The sequence below is a fragment of the Oncorhynchus masou genome, chromosome 22 (assembly GCF_036934945.1).
Source record: "Oncorhynchus masou masou isolate Uvic2021 chromosome 22, UVic_Omas_1.1, whole genome shotgun sequence".
NCBI lineage: Eukaryota > Metazoa > Chordata > Actinopteri > Salmoniformes > Salmonidae > Oncorhynchus > Oncorhynchus masou.
The window spans coordinates 34,508,440-34,526,775 of NC_088233.1; the positions used below are offsets into that span (position 1 = coordinate 34,508,440).

Consider the following 18,336-nt stretch of genomic DNA (forward strand, 5'->3'; position numbering starts at 1 on the left):
GTTTTTGTTTTGTTGACTAAGCAGAGCTGGGGAGCGTTGTGCATCCTGGTAAAAACAAATATTGCAGTACATATGCTGCTGTTCTATTGCACGTGCAATGATGTCAGAGGGACATCATTTGTTGTTTGTAGTAACTTATTTTTTGTGGTGAACGGACGTGGCCGTTCTGATGGATTACATCTCTTCCCATATTGCTGGAGAGTCAATATGAATATAAACAATAGGAAATAAACCCTTCCCTTCAAAGGCCTTTCCCTGTAATCTCACACGGACATTGCTCCTGCACAAACACACTCATAGTACACAACTTTACAAGTGTAATTTGTTGGTTTTATTTGAGTTATTATGCTTCTGTTTTTAGGACTAAAATTACAGTAAATAAGTTAATATCCTACATACAGTGCATTACTACTCCTCAACTGTGACAAACATCTGAAGTCAACAGGCTCCTTTATATGACTACGAAAATAAGTTGGCCAAAAGCATTAAGTGTAAAAAAACATTAAGACTACGGCTCTAGACTGACCAGTTGAATCCAAGTGAAAGCTATGAGCCCTTATTGATGTCACTTGTTAAATCCACTTCAATCAGTGTAGATGAAGGGGAGGATTAAATAAGGATTTTTAAGCCTTGAGTTAATTGAGACATGAATTGTGTATGTGTGCCATTCAGAGGGTGAATAGGCAAAACAAAAGATTTCAGTGCCTTTGAACAGGGTATGGTAGTAGGTGCCAGGCACATTAGTTTGTGTCAAGTACTGCAACAATGCTGGGTTTTAAACACACACAACAGTTCCCGTGTGTATCAAGAATGGTCAAGAAACACCCAAAGGACATCCAGCCAACATCACACAACTGTGGGAAGCATTGGAGTCAACATGGGCTGTTCTTATGGCAAAATGGGGTACAACTCAATATTAGAAAAGTGTTCGTAATGTTTTTCACACTCAGTGGCTTTTAAAAATGTTAGACTTTTTATTCTTATAACCATAACTTATAACCATGACTAGGTATGGCGATCTCTCCATCAAGGAGGTATCTCCAATGAAAATACTTAACTCAGATTAAAATGGTGGAATTATAGGTCCACCAATGAATATATACATTGTTCATTATTACTAATGAGTAACACAACACAATGATTGTTGGTCCACATGACATACAGGCCATTGATTGGTCTTTCAGTGCTTGATCCCTTAATCACAATGATAATGAGAATAATTTGTACCTAATAAAATGTCCATTTACAGTACCGAATTACAGTACATAGTGCAATACATTCATGTATATGTTATTGTCTGGGCACGTTTCTTTCATGATGGCAAATATGACATTTAGATGTGGTTTAGATGGTTTAGATGTATTATGCTACTAAATATATTATAGTTTGTTCAGTGTGATCGTTGATGCACTGTTATGCATCGGTATGCATTTAAAAAAAAAATTGTAAGTAAGAGGAATATATTATTCTCATGTCTGTACCATCTCCTATCTATTTATAATTAAGAAAACTGGTCATTACATTACTTTTATTGGCATGAGGACGACCTCTTTTTGAAGACGTAAGTTTGGTTAGAATCTCTCTTCGCAGTTTTCAGTCTAGAGATGAATACTGCACATGATTATAAGATGAGGACAAATCACAGCCTATAAGGTGTCAAATCATACTGAGGTAGCAATACTAGAATTAGCCTCTGTGCTGAGTAATGTCAACAAATAATAAAATGTTAGCTAGCTTGCAATCAAATAACGTACAGTTGAAGTCAGAAGTTTACATACACCTTAGCCAAATACATTGGAACTCAGTTTTTCACAATTCCTGACATTCCCTGTTTTAGGTCAGTTAGGATCACCTCTTTATTTTAAGAATGTGAAATGTCAGAATAATTGTAGAGAGAATGATTTATTTCAGATTTGATTTCTTTCATCACATTCCCAGTGGGTTAGAAGTGTACATACACTCAATTAGTATTTGGTAGCATTGCCTTTAAATTGTTTAATTTGGGTCAAACATTTCTGGTAGCCTTCCACAAGCTTCCCACAATAAGTTGGGTGAATTTTGGCCCATTCCTCCTGATAGAACCTGAGTCAGGTGTGTAGGCGTCCTTATGGCCAAACAGTTCTATTTTTGTTTCATCAGACCAGAGGACATTTCTCCAAAATGTACGTTCTTTGTCCCCATGTGCAGTTGCAAACTGTAGTCTGGCTTTTTTTATGGTGGTTTGGAGCAGTGGCTTCTTCCTTGCTGAGGGCCATTCAGGTTATGTCAATATAGGACTTGTTTTACTGTGGATATAGATACTTTTGTACCTGTTTCCTCCAGCATCTTCACAAGGTCCTTTGCTGTTGTCCTGGGATTGATTTGCACATTTCGCACAAAAGTATGTTCATCTCTAAGAGACAGAACGCATCTTCTTCCTGAGAGGTATGACAGCTGCGTCATCCTATGGTGTTTAGTTTGCGTACTATTGTTTGTACAGATGAACGTGGTACCTTCAGGCATTTGGAAATTTCTCCCAAGGATGAACCAGACTTGTTGAGGTCTACAATTGTTTTTCTGAGGTCTTGGATGATTTCTTTTGATTTTCCCATGATGTCAAGCAAAGAGGCACTGAGTTTGAAGGTAGGCCTTGAAATACATCTACAGGTACACGTCCAATTGACTCAAATGATGTCAACTATCAGAAGCTTCTAAAGCCATGACATCAATTTCTTGATTTTTCCAAACAGTTTAAAGGCACAGTCAACTTAGTGTATGTAAACTTTACTTTTTATTTTTTACTTGTGTCATGCACAAAGTAGATGTCCTAACCGACTTGACACAACTATAGTTTGTTAACAATAAATTTGTGGAGTGGTTGAAAAACCAGTTTTAATGACTCTAACGTAAGTGTATGTAAACTTCTGACTTCAACTGTACATCATATCATTGCAATGATCCATCTGTATTTCATGCTAGCTATTGACATTTCTCTAGTCTGGAATATATTCATCTGTACTTCCAATAACATTACCTTATAGTAACTATGTTCCTGGGCTGATTACACAGACAGACTGGGGCTGATCTACATCTTAGAGAGCAGGTTACTGACCATCCGCAGTAGGTCCTGAGTACGCATTCCTGTGGTCTCCAGTACCTCATCGTGGTTGGCCTTCTCCTGGCTATTGTAGTCTGTGACCACCTTGTTGGTGATGAGAGACAGGCCAAAGACAAGGAGACCACAGTGACGGGCCACCACCACCTCAAGGACTGTACTCATACCTACAGAGCACAGACAGAGGGTGAGAGAAGACAAGCATTGAGTTTGGTAATTTTCAACCTGACACTCGTACATTTTCTGTAGAAGAAATGGACATGGCTATTGAGAGACTTGAAGGCCATGGTCAAAACCCAATGAACCACACTTACCCACAGCATCTGCGCCTAGTTTCTGGAGAGCTCTGCATTCTGCGATGGTCTCAAAGGTGGGACCTGCCAGCATGCAGTACACACCTTGCTGGATGAAGGAGGAACAGCCCTGCTCCTCAGCAGTCTCTTTGGCCAGACTAGAAAGGTCTTTGTCATAGGCGTCCGACATGCAGGGAAAACGGACTCCAAACCTGAAGCAATCCATAAAGTCCTGTGTCATATCAGAGACCCTCGATGTCAGGTAAAAGACAAAGTACAATCGAAGGACTCCACAAGGGTAAAACCCATGCCCTTTACTGTAAAGAACTGCCAGAAATCAGGCCCCATGTATGGGAAAATGTGGGAGGAGACCTCTGGGGAGCCTTTTCCACAGCAGAAAGAGAAGCCCATCCTCTTCAGACAGAGGGAACATGCAACGCAACCCTTCCAAAGATCAAAAGACTGCTATTCTAACCTTTCATCGTTGTGACCACACAGTGGGCTGTGGCCTGCAAAGCCAGGCATGTTGATGTGATCCTTAATCAGCATGATGTCACCCACTTTAAAGTTGGGGTTCAGCCCCCCAGCAGCATTGGTAATGATCAAGGTCTCCACCCCCAGCAGGAAGAACACTCGGACTGGGTACGTCACCTGGAGAAAAAGAGGAACTAGAGATAAGGGATCACTCAGTGCTGACATTTTTCAACAGAAAAACTGCACTGTTATCATTATTACTAGGTGACTAGACTATAATCATTATAGAGGGTGGAATCATTTTAACAAAATAAAGTCAATTTAAACCTTTAATGTCTTAAAAACCTCTTAAAGATCGGACACTTTTTTTTCCAATTTTCGCCTAAAATGACATACCCACATCTAAATGCCTGTAGCTCAGGCCCTGAAGCAAGGATATGCATATTCTTGATACCATTTTAAAGGAAACACTTTGAAGTTTGTGGAAATGTGAAAATTACTGTAAGAGAACACGGACACATTAGATCTGGTTAAAGATGTGTCCTTTCTCTTGAAATGCAAGAGAAAGGCCACAATGTATTATTGCAGTTTAGGTGCAATTAGATTCTGGCCACTAGATGGGAGCAGTGTATGTGTAAAGTTTATACTGATCCAATGAACCATTGCATTTCTGTTCAAAATGTTGTTTTATGACTGCCCAAATGTGCCTAATTTGTTTATTAATTACTTTTCATGTTCAAAATTGTGCACTCCCCTCAAACAATAGCATGGTATTCTTTCACTGTAATAGCTACTGTTTGATGACAATACAGTGCCACCGACATGGCCTGCTACCAAAACCTGTGGGCTCTCCTTCACCGCAGCCAATGTGAGTAAGACATTTAAACTTGTCAACCCTCACAAGGTTGCCTGCCCAGACAGCATCCCTAGCCGCATCCTCAGAGCATGCGCAGACCAGCTGGCTGGTATGTTTATGGACATATTCAATCAATCCCTATCCCAGTCTGCAGTTCCCACATGCTTCAAGAGGGCCACCATTGTTTCTGTTCACAAGAAAGATAAGGTAACTAAGCTAAACGACTATCGCCCTGAAGCACTCACTTCCATCATCATGAAGTGCTTTCAGAGACTAGTCAACGAGACAGCCTACATGTAGGAGGTGAGGGCCCTCTGAGTGTTGTGTCAGGAAAATAACATCACACTGAATGTCAACAAAACAAAGGAGATGATCGTGGACTTCAGGAAACAGCAGAGGGAGCACCCCCCTATCCACATCGACGGGACAGTAGTGGAGAAGGTGGAAACTTTTAAGTTCCTCTGCGTACATATCACGGACTAACTTAAATGGTCCACCCACACAGACAGTGTGGTGAAGAAGGCGCAACAGCACCTCAGGAGGCTGAAGAAATGTGGCTTGTCACCAAAAACACTCACACACTTTTACAGATGCGCAATCGAGAGCATCCTTTCGGGCTGTATCACCGCCTGGTATGGCAACTGCTCCGCCCACAACCGTAAGGCTCTCCAGAAGGTAGTGAGGTCTGCACAACGCATCACTGGGGGCAAACTATCTGCCCTCCAGGACACCTACACCACCTGATGTCACAGGAAGGCCATAAAGATCAACAAGGACAACAACCACCTGAGCCACTGCCTGTTCACCCCGTTATCATCCAGAAGGTGAGGTCAGTACAGGTGCATCATGCTGGGACCGAGAGACTGAAAAACAGCTTCTATCTCAAGGCCATCAGACTGTTAAACAGCCATCACTAACATTGAGTGGCTGCTGCCAACATACTGACTCAAATCTCTAGCCACTTTATAATAAAAAAATGGATGTAATAAATGTATCACTAGTCTCTTTAAACAATGCCACTTCATATAATGTTTACATACCATACATTACTCATCTCATATGTATACTCTATACCATCTACTGAATCTTGCCTATGCCGTTCGGCCATCGCTCATCCATATATTTATATTTATATGTACATATTCTTATTCATTCCTTTACACTTGTGTGTATAAGGTAGTTGTTGTGAAATTGTTAGATCACTTGTTAGATATTACTGTGTCGGAACTAGAAGCGCAAGCATTTCACTGCACTCGCATTAACATCTGCTAACCATGTGTGTGACCAATTAAATTTGATTTGATTTGAAAATTGGACAGTGCAGTTAGATTATTGGATCTAACAAAAATGTAATATTTCTGCCAATATTAGATATTTCTATGTCCTGGGAAATGTTCTTGTTACTTACAACCTCATGCTAATCGCATTAGCCAACATTGGCTCAACCGTCCTGTGGACAGGACAAAGATCCCAAATAAGTTTTAATGTCTTAGTCTTAGGTCTCTCTTTATGTAGTGTTGTGTTGTTACTCTTGTTGTCTTAGGTCTCTCTTGTTGTCTTAGGTCTCTCTTGTTGTCTTAGGTCTCTCTTTATGTAGTGTTATGTTGTCTCTCTTCTTGTGATGTGCGTTTTGTCCTATATTTTTATTTAATTTATTTTTATTTTTAATCCCAGCCCCCATCCCCACAGGAGGCCTTTTGCCTTTTGGTAGGCCATCATTGTAAATAAGGATTTGTTCTTAACTGACTTGCCTAGTTAAATAAAGGTTAAATAAAAAATAGATTAAAAAAATGCTTATAGTAGGTCAGGGTGCAGACAGATTGTGTTTTAAGAGGGTCCCAAGATTTAGATGTGAAAATTCAACTAACACTGTCAACGGTAACCCAAGTTGACTGCTATGCTACTTTCACAGAGGTCAAAGCTAACTAAAGACACCAACTGTGTTATTCTAACATAATGGGACTTCTTCATAAAAGTGCAAACTGGTGAAATATCATTGAGGACCTCACTACTCATTTGAAAGGATATAGTAGCTGTATTTAAAAATAAATATAATCCCATAAGGTGTCAGGTTTATCATGGGATATACAAGCATTCCAATACACTTTTTCATTAAATATTAATCCAATGTAATGAGGATATGGCTCTGGTGGGTGGAAAGAGTGGAGCTCACCATGGCAATGTCATAGCCCTCGTAGAAGTGGAAGCGGCCCTGCACGCAGACACACTGCTTCCCCTGCAGCTCCCCAAATACCAGCTGACTGACATGTCCTTGTACTGCAGTGGTACAACAAGAAAGACGGGAGGAGGATTTCAATAGAATTGCTGAATGTAAATATTTCAGTCAGGTCCCAAGGAAAGGAAGCAGCAGCCACCATCGGGTGACGGTCTGGTTCTGGGTCACAGTGAAGGGCTGGTGTTCTTACTTCATCTTTCAAAACATCTACATAAACATTTCTTATCTGACATTAAATGATTAAATGCGTGAGTTATCAATGATCATTATAACATCTATTGAGCTGGATGATGTAATGGTGCATGTACAAACTGAAGACGGCAGGATGCTGTACAGTTTCAGGTGTTAGAGTGCAGGATAAGGATGGTGCTGTTGGGGAAGTGTGGGATGTCCTTGTAGGGAAACACAGTTTTGTTGTCCAGCAGGTCAGCAAGACCACCGAGGCCGGAACCACAGATGATGGCTATTTTAGGCCTCTGCTCAGTGTAAGACAGCAACTGATCAGCTGTCTCCCTGTAATCCTCATATTTGTAACTGAGGGAAGAAACAGATAGTAAATTCATGCTATTCAGTATAATGTTACAATCTAAATCACCAATGATCATCTGTGTTTCTGCAGAGATGGTCTACTATACACCTTTCATCTGAACACAACCAATTGGAACATTTGTTTTTTGATTATGCAAAACCTGTCAATTACTGTCAAGTATCTTAGCAACTCCTTCAGCTACTAATAACAGAATCATAGACAAACACACCCCTTCACACCCTGGGCTCCCGAGTGGCACAGCGGTCTAAGGCACTGCATCTCAGTGTTTGAGGCATCACTACAGACACCCGGGTACAGGCTGTATCACAACCGTCTGTGATGGTGAGTCCCATAAGGCAGTGCACAATTGGCCCCGCGTTGTCTGTGTTTGGCCGGTGTAGGCCATCATTGTAAATAAGAATTTGTTCTTAACTGACTTGCCTAGTTAAATAAAGGTTCAATTTAAAAATAAATTAATCTGCTCTCTTGGTATGGAATGTGTGTGTGTGGGAGGGAGAGAGAGAGTGGGAGAGCTTATTGAATTAAATTGAAAACAACAAAATGTAATTAACTTCTACACATTTAAACTCTACAAGCATATCAAGTTGTATTGGCATTTGAGACATTATGGTTGTTGGCATCCTCATTGGGTGGACATGGTGAATAATTGCAAGTCCTGTCATTAAAAAGTAGGCATACACAGGTTTTATAAGTGACCATAAATCCAATGAGATCACTTGGTCTGGAGGCCAATCTAACCAACATTAGTGGCATAGAAAGCAGTTTGTTCTGTTGTTTTTAAATAAATAAAAAATATTCCTTAATGTTATTTTACTGTACAACAGATACTACTGTAAACATGTGAAGTGTACTGCATGATTATATGAAACAGGACATACAGGTGGGAACTGGAAATTACTATGTCTTATTTACGTTTTGAACCAATGGTTCGCCACAGAATAAACAAAGTCCTGTTCAAAGCAAACAGTTGGTCTTCCTCAATTTTATTTGGGGGGGCAATAAAAGGTGTTCATTGTTAGCAATAAACGTTGTTAGCAATTGTCACCATAAACGTTCATATCAGGCATGTTTAATTTGAATTATTGAATCTGTTTGGTATACTGGTAGTTTTCTGCTCGCTGTAGTAAATGGGGGGAGCTCACAGGGCAGGAGGGGATGAGCCGCAGACGGATTGGCTGATTCCGTGAAAGTGCAGCGCTTCCATCACGGAGCTGTCCGTGGTGCTGCTGGCAACTGTCAGATCAGGACTTTCCATTCAGCACGGTCCACCGGGCCGCTGGACTGCACACTCCCTGAACCAGGCGCTCAATGAATACGCACAATGGCCACTCATTGTGTACTTACAACGCAGAGTCCCTTTCCTTTCAAATGAGCTGGCAAAAGTAGGGCTGCTTTCAATGCTTCAATCAAATAAAATAAAATGTTATTTGTCACATGCGCCGAATACAACAGGTGTAGACCCCACCGTGAAATGCCTACTTACAAGCCCGTAACCAACAATGCAGTTGTAAGAAAAATAAGAGTTGAGAAAATATTTACTAAATGAACTAAAGTAAAACAATAAAAATATAGAAGAGTAACAATACAATTTTGCAGAGGGTTTTCGTGAAAAGTAAGCTTGTCTGTTTAAGTGTTACCCAGGCCATTGTGTACCTACTTATTAGGATGTAGCCTAAACACTAAAAAAATAATTAAAAAAGCTAAAATATTGTTCAATATTATTTACCTTATATTAGGAATAGAGATTTTCGATATGTAGGCCTAAATCTGCAATTTGTATTGATATCTATCAGATAGGTCAATTATACCAGAAAACCACGATAATCTCTTGCCATGAACATTTACAAATCTGCCCATTTCATGTAGCCTAATCCATTGCCACATTGTAGCCTATGAATGGCTGACTGAAGCTGGCATATTGGAAGTAGAATCAGGGCCCGGTTTCCCAAAAGAATCTTAAGGCCAAGTTCGTTGTTATGAACTTCTTATGAGCATCGTTAAATCTCCAAGATTTTTCTCCAAACCATCGTTATCAGGGACAGCAGTGGACAGCAGTGGAGAAGGTGGAAACTTTTAAGTTCCTGGACATACACATCACAGACAAACTGAAATGGTCCACCCACACAGACAGTGTGGTGAAGAAGGCGCAAAAGCACCTCTTCAACGTCAGGAGGCTGAAGAAATTTGGCTTGTCACGCAAAACCCTGACAAACTTTTACAGATGCACAATCGAGAGCATCCTGTCGGGCTGTATCACAGCCTGGTACGGCAACTGCACAGCCCACAACCGTAAGGCTCTTCAGAGGGTGGTGAGGTCTGTACAACGCATCACCGGGGGCAAAGTACCTGGCCTCCAGGACACCTACACCACCCGATGTCACAGGATGGCCATAAAGCTCATCAAGGACAACAACCACCCGAGCCACTGCCTGTTCACCCCGCTATCATCCAGAAGACGAGGTCAGTACAGGTGCATCAAACCTGGTACCGAGAGACTGAAAAACAGCTTCTATCTCAAGGCCATCAGACTGCTAAACAGCAACCACTAACTCAGAGAGGCTGCTGCCTACATTGAAACCCAACCACTGGACACTTTAATAAATGGATCACTAGTCACTTTAAACAATACCACTCTAAATAATGCCACTTTAATAATGTTTACATATCTTTTACTCATATCACATGTATATACTGTATTTTTCACCATCTACTGCACCTTGCCTATGCCTCTCAGCAATCGCTCATCCATATACTTATATGTACATATTCTCATTCACCACTTTAGATTTGTGTGTATTAGTCAGTTGTTGGGAATTTTTAAATGACTTGTTAGATATTACTGCACTGCACTGTTTTTTTTTCACCCTCCCGCTTCACTTTGTACACAGAAGATCTCCGCTAAACATAAAATATCACGGTTTATCCGTCTCTCTGTGACCGCGAATAACTTCAGGACAAAGTTAAATACAAGTACAAAGCTGCCAATGTCTTAACAATTGATACAAACAAGCTGTAAGGGATTTCTTCCATTGACGGCGAGGCGGACCAAAGCGAAGCGTGGTTATTTTGATTCATGTTTTAATAAATCACTTCACATGAACAAATTAACAAAAACAAGAACTGTGAAAACCCCAAACAGTCCTATCTGGTGCAGACACAGAGACAGGAACAATCACCCACAAACACACAGTGAAACCCAGGCTACCTAAGTATGGTTCTCAATCAGAGACAACTAATGACACCTGCCTCTGATTGAGAACCATACTTGGCCGAAACATAGAAATACCCAAAATATAGAACAAACAAACATAGACTGCCCACCCAACTCACGCCCTGACCATACTAAATAAAGACAAAACAAAGGAAATAAAGGTCAGAACGTGACACAAGCGACGTATACAAAGAAAACCGGGATGAGTGCATTAAATTATAGCCTAAAAACAGTAGTATATATATGCCTATTTAATTCATATTGAAATACAATTCATGTTCAATCAATTGATTTCTATTTTGCTACTTGTATGCTACTGTCTGTAATTTGTCTCAATACATATTTCATGATGTGTAGCCTAACGTGTATGCAATGATGTGCTAAATCGGTGATTTAGTGCATTTGTTATTGGGTAAGCATTATAATAAGCCGCCTCAATATTTGCAGCTGTAGGTGGTAATATCTCTCTAGGAGCTGATACATCGTCAGTATTGTGAACTAATGTTAAGTGTTACGGATACAGTTATCCTGTGTGTGTGTGTATCCTGTGTGTGTGTTTCTTTTCTCTCCTTCTCCCCTCACAGGTGAAAATCATCACTCCCCAATCAGTCAACAATCAATCATCAATCAGAAGACACACCTCCTCCTATTTCCTAACCTATCACAGTTCCTTCTCCATGGTTTAAAAACCCCATCATTTGTTTGTTCTAGAGCTCAATCTCTCTGTAAATGCCATGTCTGTAGGACTCTGTGTTTCACTCTCGCTTTGTGTCTTAACCTCTCTTTTGTTTAAGCACCTCATAGCACTTTGTCATCACCTGTGAGTATTGTTTTTGGTTATGGTGTTTGTTTGTTGCTGGTGGGAAAGGGGGGAAACCAAGACAAGTCGCCCATGGGCATACACTACCCGTAGGTGAACTTTGTTAAATACACTAATTAGAACTGGGTGGACCACCCACTGTATTTTTGGTTAGCTATTGTTAAAGTAGGCTAGTCTAGCTTAGGGGTGTTTTTGAATACTTATTGTTTCTTTCCTTGGGTCCAGCTCAGCCCCTTTTCCTGCTCCCCCCATTACCGTGTGTTTATAAATAAACCTGGAGTTTGACGGTAGATTTCTGTTGTCGTGGTTATTTCGTTCACACTTTTACTTTGTCACAATAATTTGCATGAGTTATGTTACGGGTCTCATTACCATCCCCCCCTAGACTGTCGGGCCAAAAGGGATTCGTAACATTAAGGAAAGATTTGATTGGAGTAAACTGATCCTAGAGCAGCGGGCCCTTTCTTTCGATCCTTCAGTATTGACACATGCTCCAACGATGACCGTTCTTTTTGCGTCACGTTTTGGGAAACCATCGCTAAATTCCATCACTACCGGGAAACCAGGCCCAGAACATTCATGGGTTACTGTGCGCTTCCAACCCCTGACACAGACGAACTGATTAGACAACATTTCACCCCGATATAGGCTACACCGATATGTTATCTTACCTGGATGGGTTTGAAGATGAAATGTTCATTGCTGTTCTTCAGCTACTGCGTTTAGCGCCAAAGGTAATCGTAGGACGAGGTCACGGTTGCAACAGACAGATGTGATGAGAGGGTGGCGTGACGGAGGAGGAGTCGTTGGAATTGCGGTTCCTTCGATAGGGCTCGTTGTCCTAATCAACATTTCTAACAGACTGGGCCCGGTTTCCCAAAGCATAATAGAGCCAAGTTCATCATTAGAACCTTCGTAGGGACATCGTTACATTTCCGAGCTGTTTCCCTAAACCATCGTCAGTAAAGTTGCACTTGAAAACGCTCGTTATTTACAGACCGCCTCTCAGACCATTCGTAAAACAACTAAGTGCGTTGTAAGATTATTTTTTGCCCTTCCGCGTCAATTTATACACAGAAGATTTATAAACATATAATCAAGCTGTCTCTGGGACCGCAGATAACTTGGGAACAAAGTTGACAATGTCTTTGCAATTGAACAAGCAAAGGATAAATATATGCTTAAAATTAAAACTGAGATGACTGCATTAAATAGTCCTACATCAGGCCTATATATTTTAATCATATTGAAATAAATGTAATGTTTAGTCAATTGAGTTCTATTTGTAAGCTACCCTGACTATTATTTGCAAAATATATTTCATGATTTGTAACAACATGTGCACAATGATGTGTCAAATTCATCTGTGATTGAGTGCATTATTATAGTGTAAGCATTAGAATAAGCCGCCTCAATATTCGCAGCCATTAGGTGATAATATCCCTCTACGAGCTGAATCGTCTTCAGTATTGTGGAATAATTCTAATGTTAATGTAAGATTTGGATGGAGAAACGTGATCAGAGAGCAGCGCTGACTTTCTTTCGATCCTATCAGTAGGTGTGAACAACTCACGTAACGAATGTTCTTTCTGCGTGGTGTTTTGGGAAATGCGTGTTACTCTTCGGCAGTTGTAGGAAAGATACATCATTAAAACACCTGTAAGACTAAAGTTCCATGATTGAACTTCCACCTGCCAGTCGGAGCCTTGATGAATGATAATCAATCAAATTTATTTATAAACCCCTTCTTACATCAGCTGATGTCACAAAGTGCTGTACAGAAACCCAGCCTAAAACCCCAAACAGCAAGCAATGCAGGAGAAGCACGGTGGCTAGGAAAAACTCTCTAGAAAGGCCAGAACCTAGGAAGAAACTTAGAGGAACCAGGCTCTGAGGGGTGGCCAGTCCTCATCTAGCTTTCCCGGTTGGTGATTATAACAGAACATGGCCAAGATGTTCAAATGTTCATAGATGACCAGCAGGGTCAAATAATAATAATCACAGTGGTTGTAGAGGGTGCAACAAGTCAGCACCTCAGGAGTAAATGTCAGTTGGCTTTTCATAGCCGATCATTCAGAGTATCTCTACCACTCCTGCTGTCTCTAGAGAGTTGAACTCTAGAGAGTTCCATAGTTCCAACAGTTGAAACTGGAGCAGCAGCACGACCAGGTGGACTGGGGACAGCAAGGAGTCATCAGGCCAGGTAGTCCTGAGACATGGTCCTAGGGCTCAAGTCCCCAGAGAGAGAGAGAAAGAAGGAAAGAAAGAGAGAATAAGAGAGAGCATACTTAAATTCACACTGGCCACCGGATAAGACAGGAGAAATACTCCAGATATAACAGACAGACCCTAGCCCCAGACACAATACTGGAGGCTGAGACAGGAAGTGTCGGGAAACACTGTGGCCCCGTCCGTCGATACCCCCGGACAGGGCCAAACAGGGAGGATATCATTGTTTTGTAATTCATTAGGCCTACATTAAAACTTCACCACAAAAAAAAATGATTTACTGAAATAGTGAAAATGTATGAAGGGGAACATTTGATGCGTAATATGTGTAGGCTACCTGAAACCATGCCCCCACACTGGAAATCCCCCATTTAAACATCCCTTTCACACAGAGCAAATGTGCCCACATGACAGGCTTTTGAATGTATCTTTGTGGTCAAAGAGCCTGCACTGACATCATGTGAAATGCATAATTACCCATGATGCCTGTCATTTGAGTGTGGTTAAATGTCGGCGTTTGATTTCATTTTGCCTTGCGAAGGCCTACATTGAGAGAGATCCCTTTTAATCATCCCCAACAGTCACTCTGTTTATGGTAGTGCTTGAAGGACTACTCAATTATTATTTTCTTCTGCATTTTAGAGCTCTCTCCAATGCAAAAGTTGAACTTCTAGCAGGCTACTTCAAGGTCTTCCTTGGCCAAGAGCTTAATTGTAGTGCAGATGTTGTCGTGAGTCTGAGAGAACATTTGGCATTTGTAAAGCTCATTTCCTGTTAATCTATACTTTGCCATGAGGAGAGAAAATGTTGCAGTTTCAAGTAACTGTCCAGTGAAAATCACATTTTTATTCTGTTAACTCATACCCAAATAATGTTGTTGACTCATCCTATGCTCGTATTTGTTGTCAGAGCATGAATTAGAGAAAAAAAACACTTCAAAAACCTCACCTGAAACTTGTATCTCAAACAGACTGTTTAAAAAATGCTTGCTATTTCCTCATGTAGGAATGTTAAAAAAATGCATATCTTTATGCATATTAATTTCCTGCAATTCTACACAGTTTGACATGACTTATTATGCCTCTCTTTTGATGGGTGTTTTAAGGGGTGTTTGCAGTGGCAACCTGTCAGTTTTGAGCCCCACCTGTTTTGCATGTTATTTTGGCATTAATTGTAACGGCTGTTGGTGGAAGAAGGTGAGGACCAAGGTGCAGCGTGGTACATGTTCATCCTTTAATAGTTGAACTGAACACTGACTAGCAAAACAACAACGACAACAACCGAAACAGTTCTGTCTGTTGCAGACAAAAAAAACAGAAAGCAACTACCCACAACTGCCTCTGATTGAGAACCACACGACCAAACAACAAAGAAATACAAAATGAACATAGAATGCCCACCCTAGTCACATACTGGCCTAACCAAAATAGAGAATAAAAGCCTCTCTATGGCCTCTCTATTCATGTCACATATCAGTTTGCAAATAAAGCCACATACAAACATGGTCTCTTTCTTGAGTAAGGCAGCTCCAAAATGCAGGTGTTTCAGCCTCGCTCCAAGCCTTCTGTGGTGGAGGGGCAGCCACCAGAATATACAGAACGTAGGTGTCAGTAATCTTCTCTAGTTGCGCCGTAATTGTCTCAGTGTTCTGTCACTCATGGGGACACTACATCTCTGCAGAATCTACAGGGTGAGCTAGGCAGTTCACGCCCCCTTGGGTGCTGCCATAGATTTACATTAGAAGTGCCCAACCAAGAATGCTCAAGATCATTGGCCACAGATGAAATGACATCAAATCACGTTATATCTACCGTAGCTTTGATTGGACTGATCATGTTACTATCAAAATCTTAGCTAGCATGCTAGAGAAGCAGTCATCACCATGAATCTGGTTGACAATCTACTGGCAATTATTTTTCAATCCTTATCAAGATAAATTATAGATACAAGTTATCTGTACTTATTGGCCATTGGACAAAAACATTACACAAGTCGGAAATCGCTAATTCAACAATGAGTGGTTTGGAAGGAATCAGTGGCTAACTGCAAGTATAGGAAAGCAATTACCACTTTGCTTCCCCTGCCTGCTATTTGGTGGAGTGGGTGTGTGGTCCAATTATGGCTTTAAGGATTTAAAACATCTGTCTGAAAGGGTCTCTTTTCCAAGCTTAAAAGGATAAACATTCACACGTAACACCATGGGACAGAAAAGGTTGAATATATTTGCCATGCTATCAATCCAGCATGACTTATGCCGCATTCAAAACAACTGAAAACTGGGAAATCTCAGACCCCAGTGAGTTTAAGACAACCGGGAACTGGGAAAAAAACGAGCTACGACTTGGAAAATCCGTTTTGATCCGTCATCCAACTCGGAATTCCAAGCCGGGAACTCGGGCTTCTTTCTCGAGCTCCGACCTGAAGATCACTGACGTCATGATTTGACCTTGTTTTTCCTGAGTTCCCAGTTGTTTTGAAGCACCTTTGATTACAATATTTGTCCACAAGAAGAACTGCCCCACCTTCCTGTTCAAGTGAGCACAGCACAACAACGGGGAGTCCAAACAATTTATTGTATGCTGCTTAATAAATTAGCTCGTGCTTTTCTTCATGAGGAGGGGATACAGTGACAGTCAATTCCCATTCAAATATTTGTTTTCAACAAAAAGTTCAATAATTCCAGATGATATTACAAGGGTTGTTTTGTTTGTGGAATGCGTTGTCTGTGAGATGGTATATTGTCTTTAAAAGTGGATCCTCGTGATTGTATTTTTCTTCCTTTTTAGAACACATAGGCTGTAATAAAATACTTCAAATGCCAGGCTTTGGCCCTTGTCTTTCTCTCCCCCTGTGGATTATGTTTCAAAGCGTCTGAAGGCATTGTCTGGTAGTAGTTGAGACATGGCACTGCTTTGTCAGGTTCTTCTGTTCTCCAGAGGCGAAAGAAACGCACCCCAATTTAGGCGAGGTGCTGGCAAGCAGAGTAGAACACTTGAAAAATTAAAGGGTGAGCTGGACACTAGGAGCTCACATGCAATAATTTAATAACATAATATCCAACGTTTCGACAGACAAGCTGCCTTCATCAGGGTATAATGACAAACACTGCGGGGTGACTAGTTTAAATAGTGTCAAAGGACACACACAGGTGTCTGTAACCATGGCCGGTGGTGGCCTGATATCATTGGTTAATTCTCAGATATAAAAATAACATACCAAAGACATGAATGGATAGCATACGATCATAGATACAATTTGGCAACATAGGTCTATCCCTTAGTTTTAGGTCAGTGTGCGCGCAGACAAAAGACTCCACGAAGGAGCAGCTTTCATGCTGAAATATAATAAAAAATTAACGCAAGTGAATGTCACCAAGTAAAATATAACTTGACTAAAAGTCTTAAAATATCTGGTACTAAATTAACTTTAGAACAGCGGTAGGAAAAATACTAAATTGTAAAAAGTACAATTAAATGCTATACATAAAATTCCTTATATTAAGCAAACAAGCACAATAAAATGTATTTATGATCAGATAGGGCCACACTCCAACAGTCAGACATCATTTACAAAAGTACTATTTGAGTTAAGTGAGTCCGCCAGATAAGAGGCAGTAGGGATGCCAACGTGTTATATTAATAGGTAGGTGAATTGGACCATTGCTATCCTGCCTGAGCATTCGAAATGTCATGAGTAGGCCTACTTTTGGGTGTCAGGGATAATGTATGGGAGTAAAAAGTACATATTTTCTTTAGGAATGTACTGGAGTAAAAGTTACCAAAAATATGAATAGTAAAGTATTGATACCTACAACAAAAACTACTTAAGTAGTATTTAAACGTGTTTTTTTTACTTCAGTATTTTACACCACCAAGCAAAAGTGTGAATAATGCACCATGTTTTTTTTATAGAAATAGCAAACTTCTCCTCATTTCAATTCAGCACTAGGAGTTCCATTATTATTTATGCTTCTCATTTACAACAGACTCTTATAAAGTCATTCCTACTAACCCAGTTGGTTCCCACCAAGTTCCCAAATAAATATCTATCCCTTTTAGTGCTCTGTAGGTTTAGGTCATTGTTCGCAATCATCCCAATGTGTCTTGCAGAGGTTGTAGATGTTGGTATACTGTTTCACAATACAGTATGATCTTGAAGAGATATTCCAGATTACACACTGAACTCATATTGAAAGAGGCAGGCAGCATGTTATAAGAAATTGCAACTGTTTGTTCATGTCATCATTTACTGTAAACCCAAAGCTGCTGTAGTGAATTCTCTTGATCACATCTACGCACCCACATTGGAAGTCTGACCATGAAGCTGCAGTTTTAATTGAGATGTCTGGTATTTCATAGGCGGCCCATGCAGCCTTTGCACAAGTCATGACCGGGGGGGGGGGCGACTATGGAGGACATAGTGCCTCACAGGGAATGTAGAACTAGAACAGTAATGACAGAAGGGGAATTTGCTTTCCATTTCATGCCTACAAATCCTATTAGTTTGATCCTTTTACAAATATGTCTGGCTCTGGCTGATTTTGTAGAGTTTTGTGAGTCTTGTTTCTCGAGCG

The 18,336-nt window shown here is 40.6% G+C and overlaps 1 protein-coding gene and 1 pseudogene across 1 annotated transcript; one reads left to right on the forward strand and one right to left on the reverse strand.

Moving 5' to 3' along the window:
- Positions 1–3,064: 3,064 nt before the first annotated feature.
- Positions 3,065–8,758, reverse strand: LOC135508823 (purine nucleoside phosphorylase-like). Its single transcript, XM_064929033.1, has 6 exons — positions 8,646–8,758; positions 7,314–7,487; positions 6,891–6,990; positions 3,863–4,038; positions 3,409–3,599; positions 3,065–3,261 (listed from the first exon to the last, which is right to left on the reverse strand). The coding sequence occupies exons 1-6, from the start codon at positions 8,756–8,758 to the stop codon at positions 3,065–3,067; spliced, it is 951 nt and encodes a 316-aa protein (XP_064785105.1).
- Positions 8,759–8,974: 216 nt separating this feature from the next.
- The window catches only part of LOC135508824 (hydrocephalus-inducing protein-like), a 108,636-nt pseudogene continuing 99,274 nt past the window's right edge, over positions 8,975–18,336 (forward strand).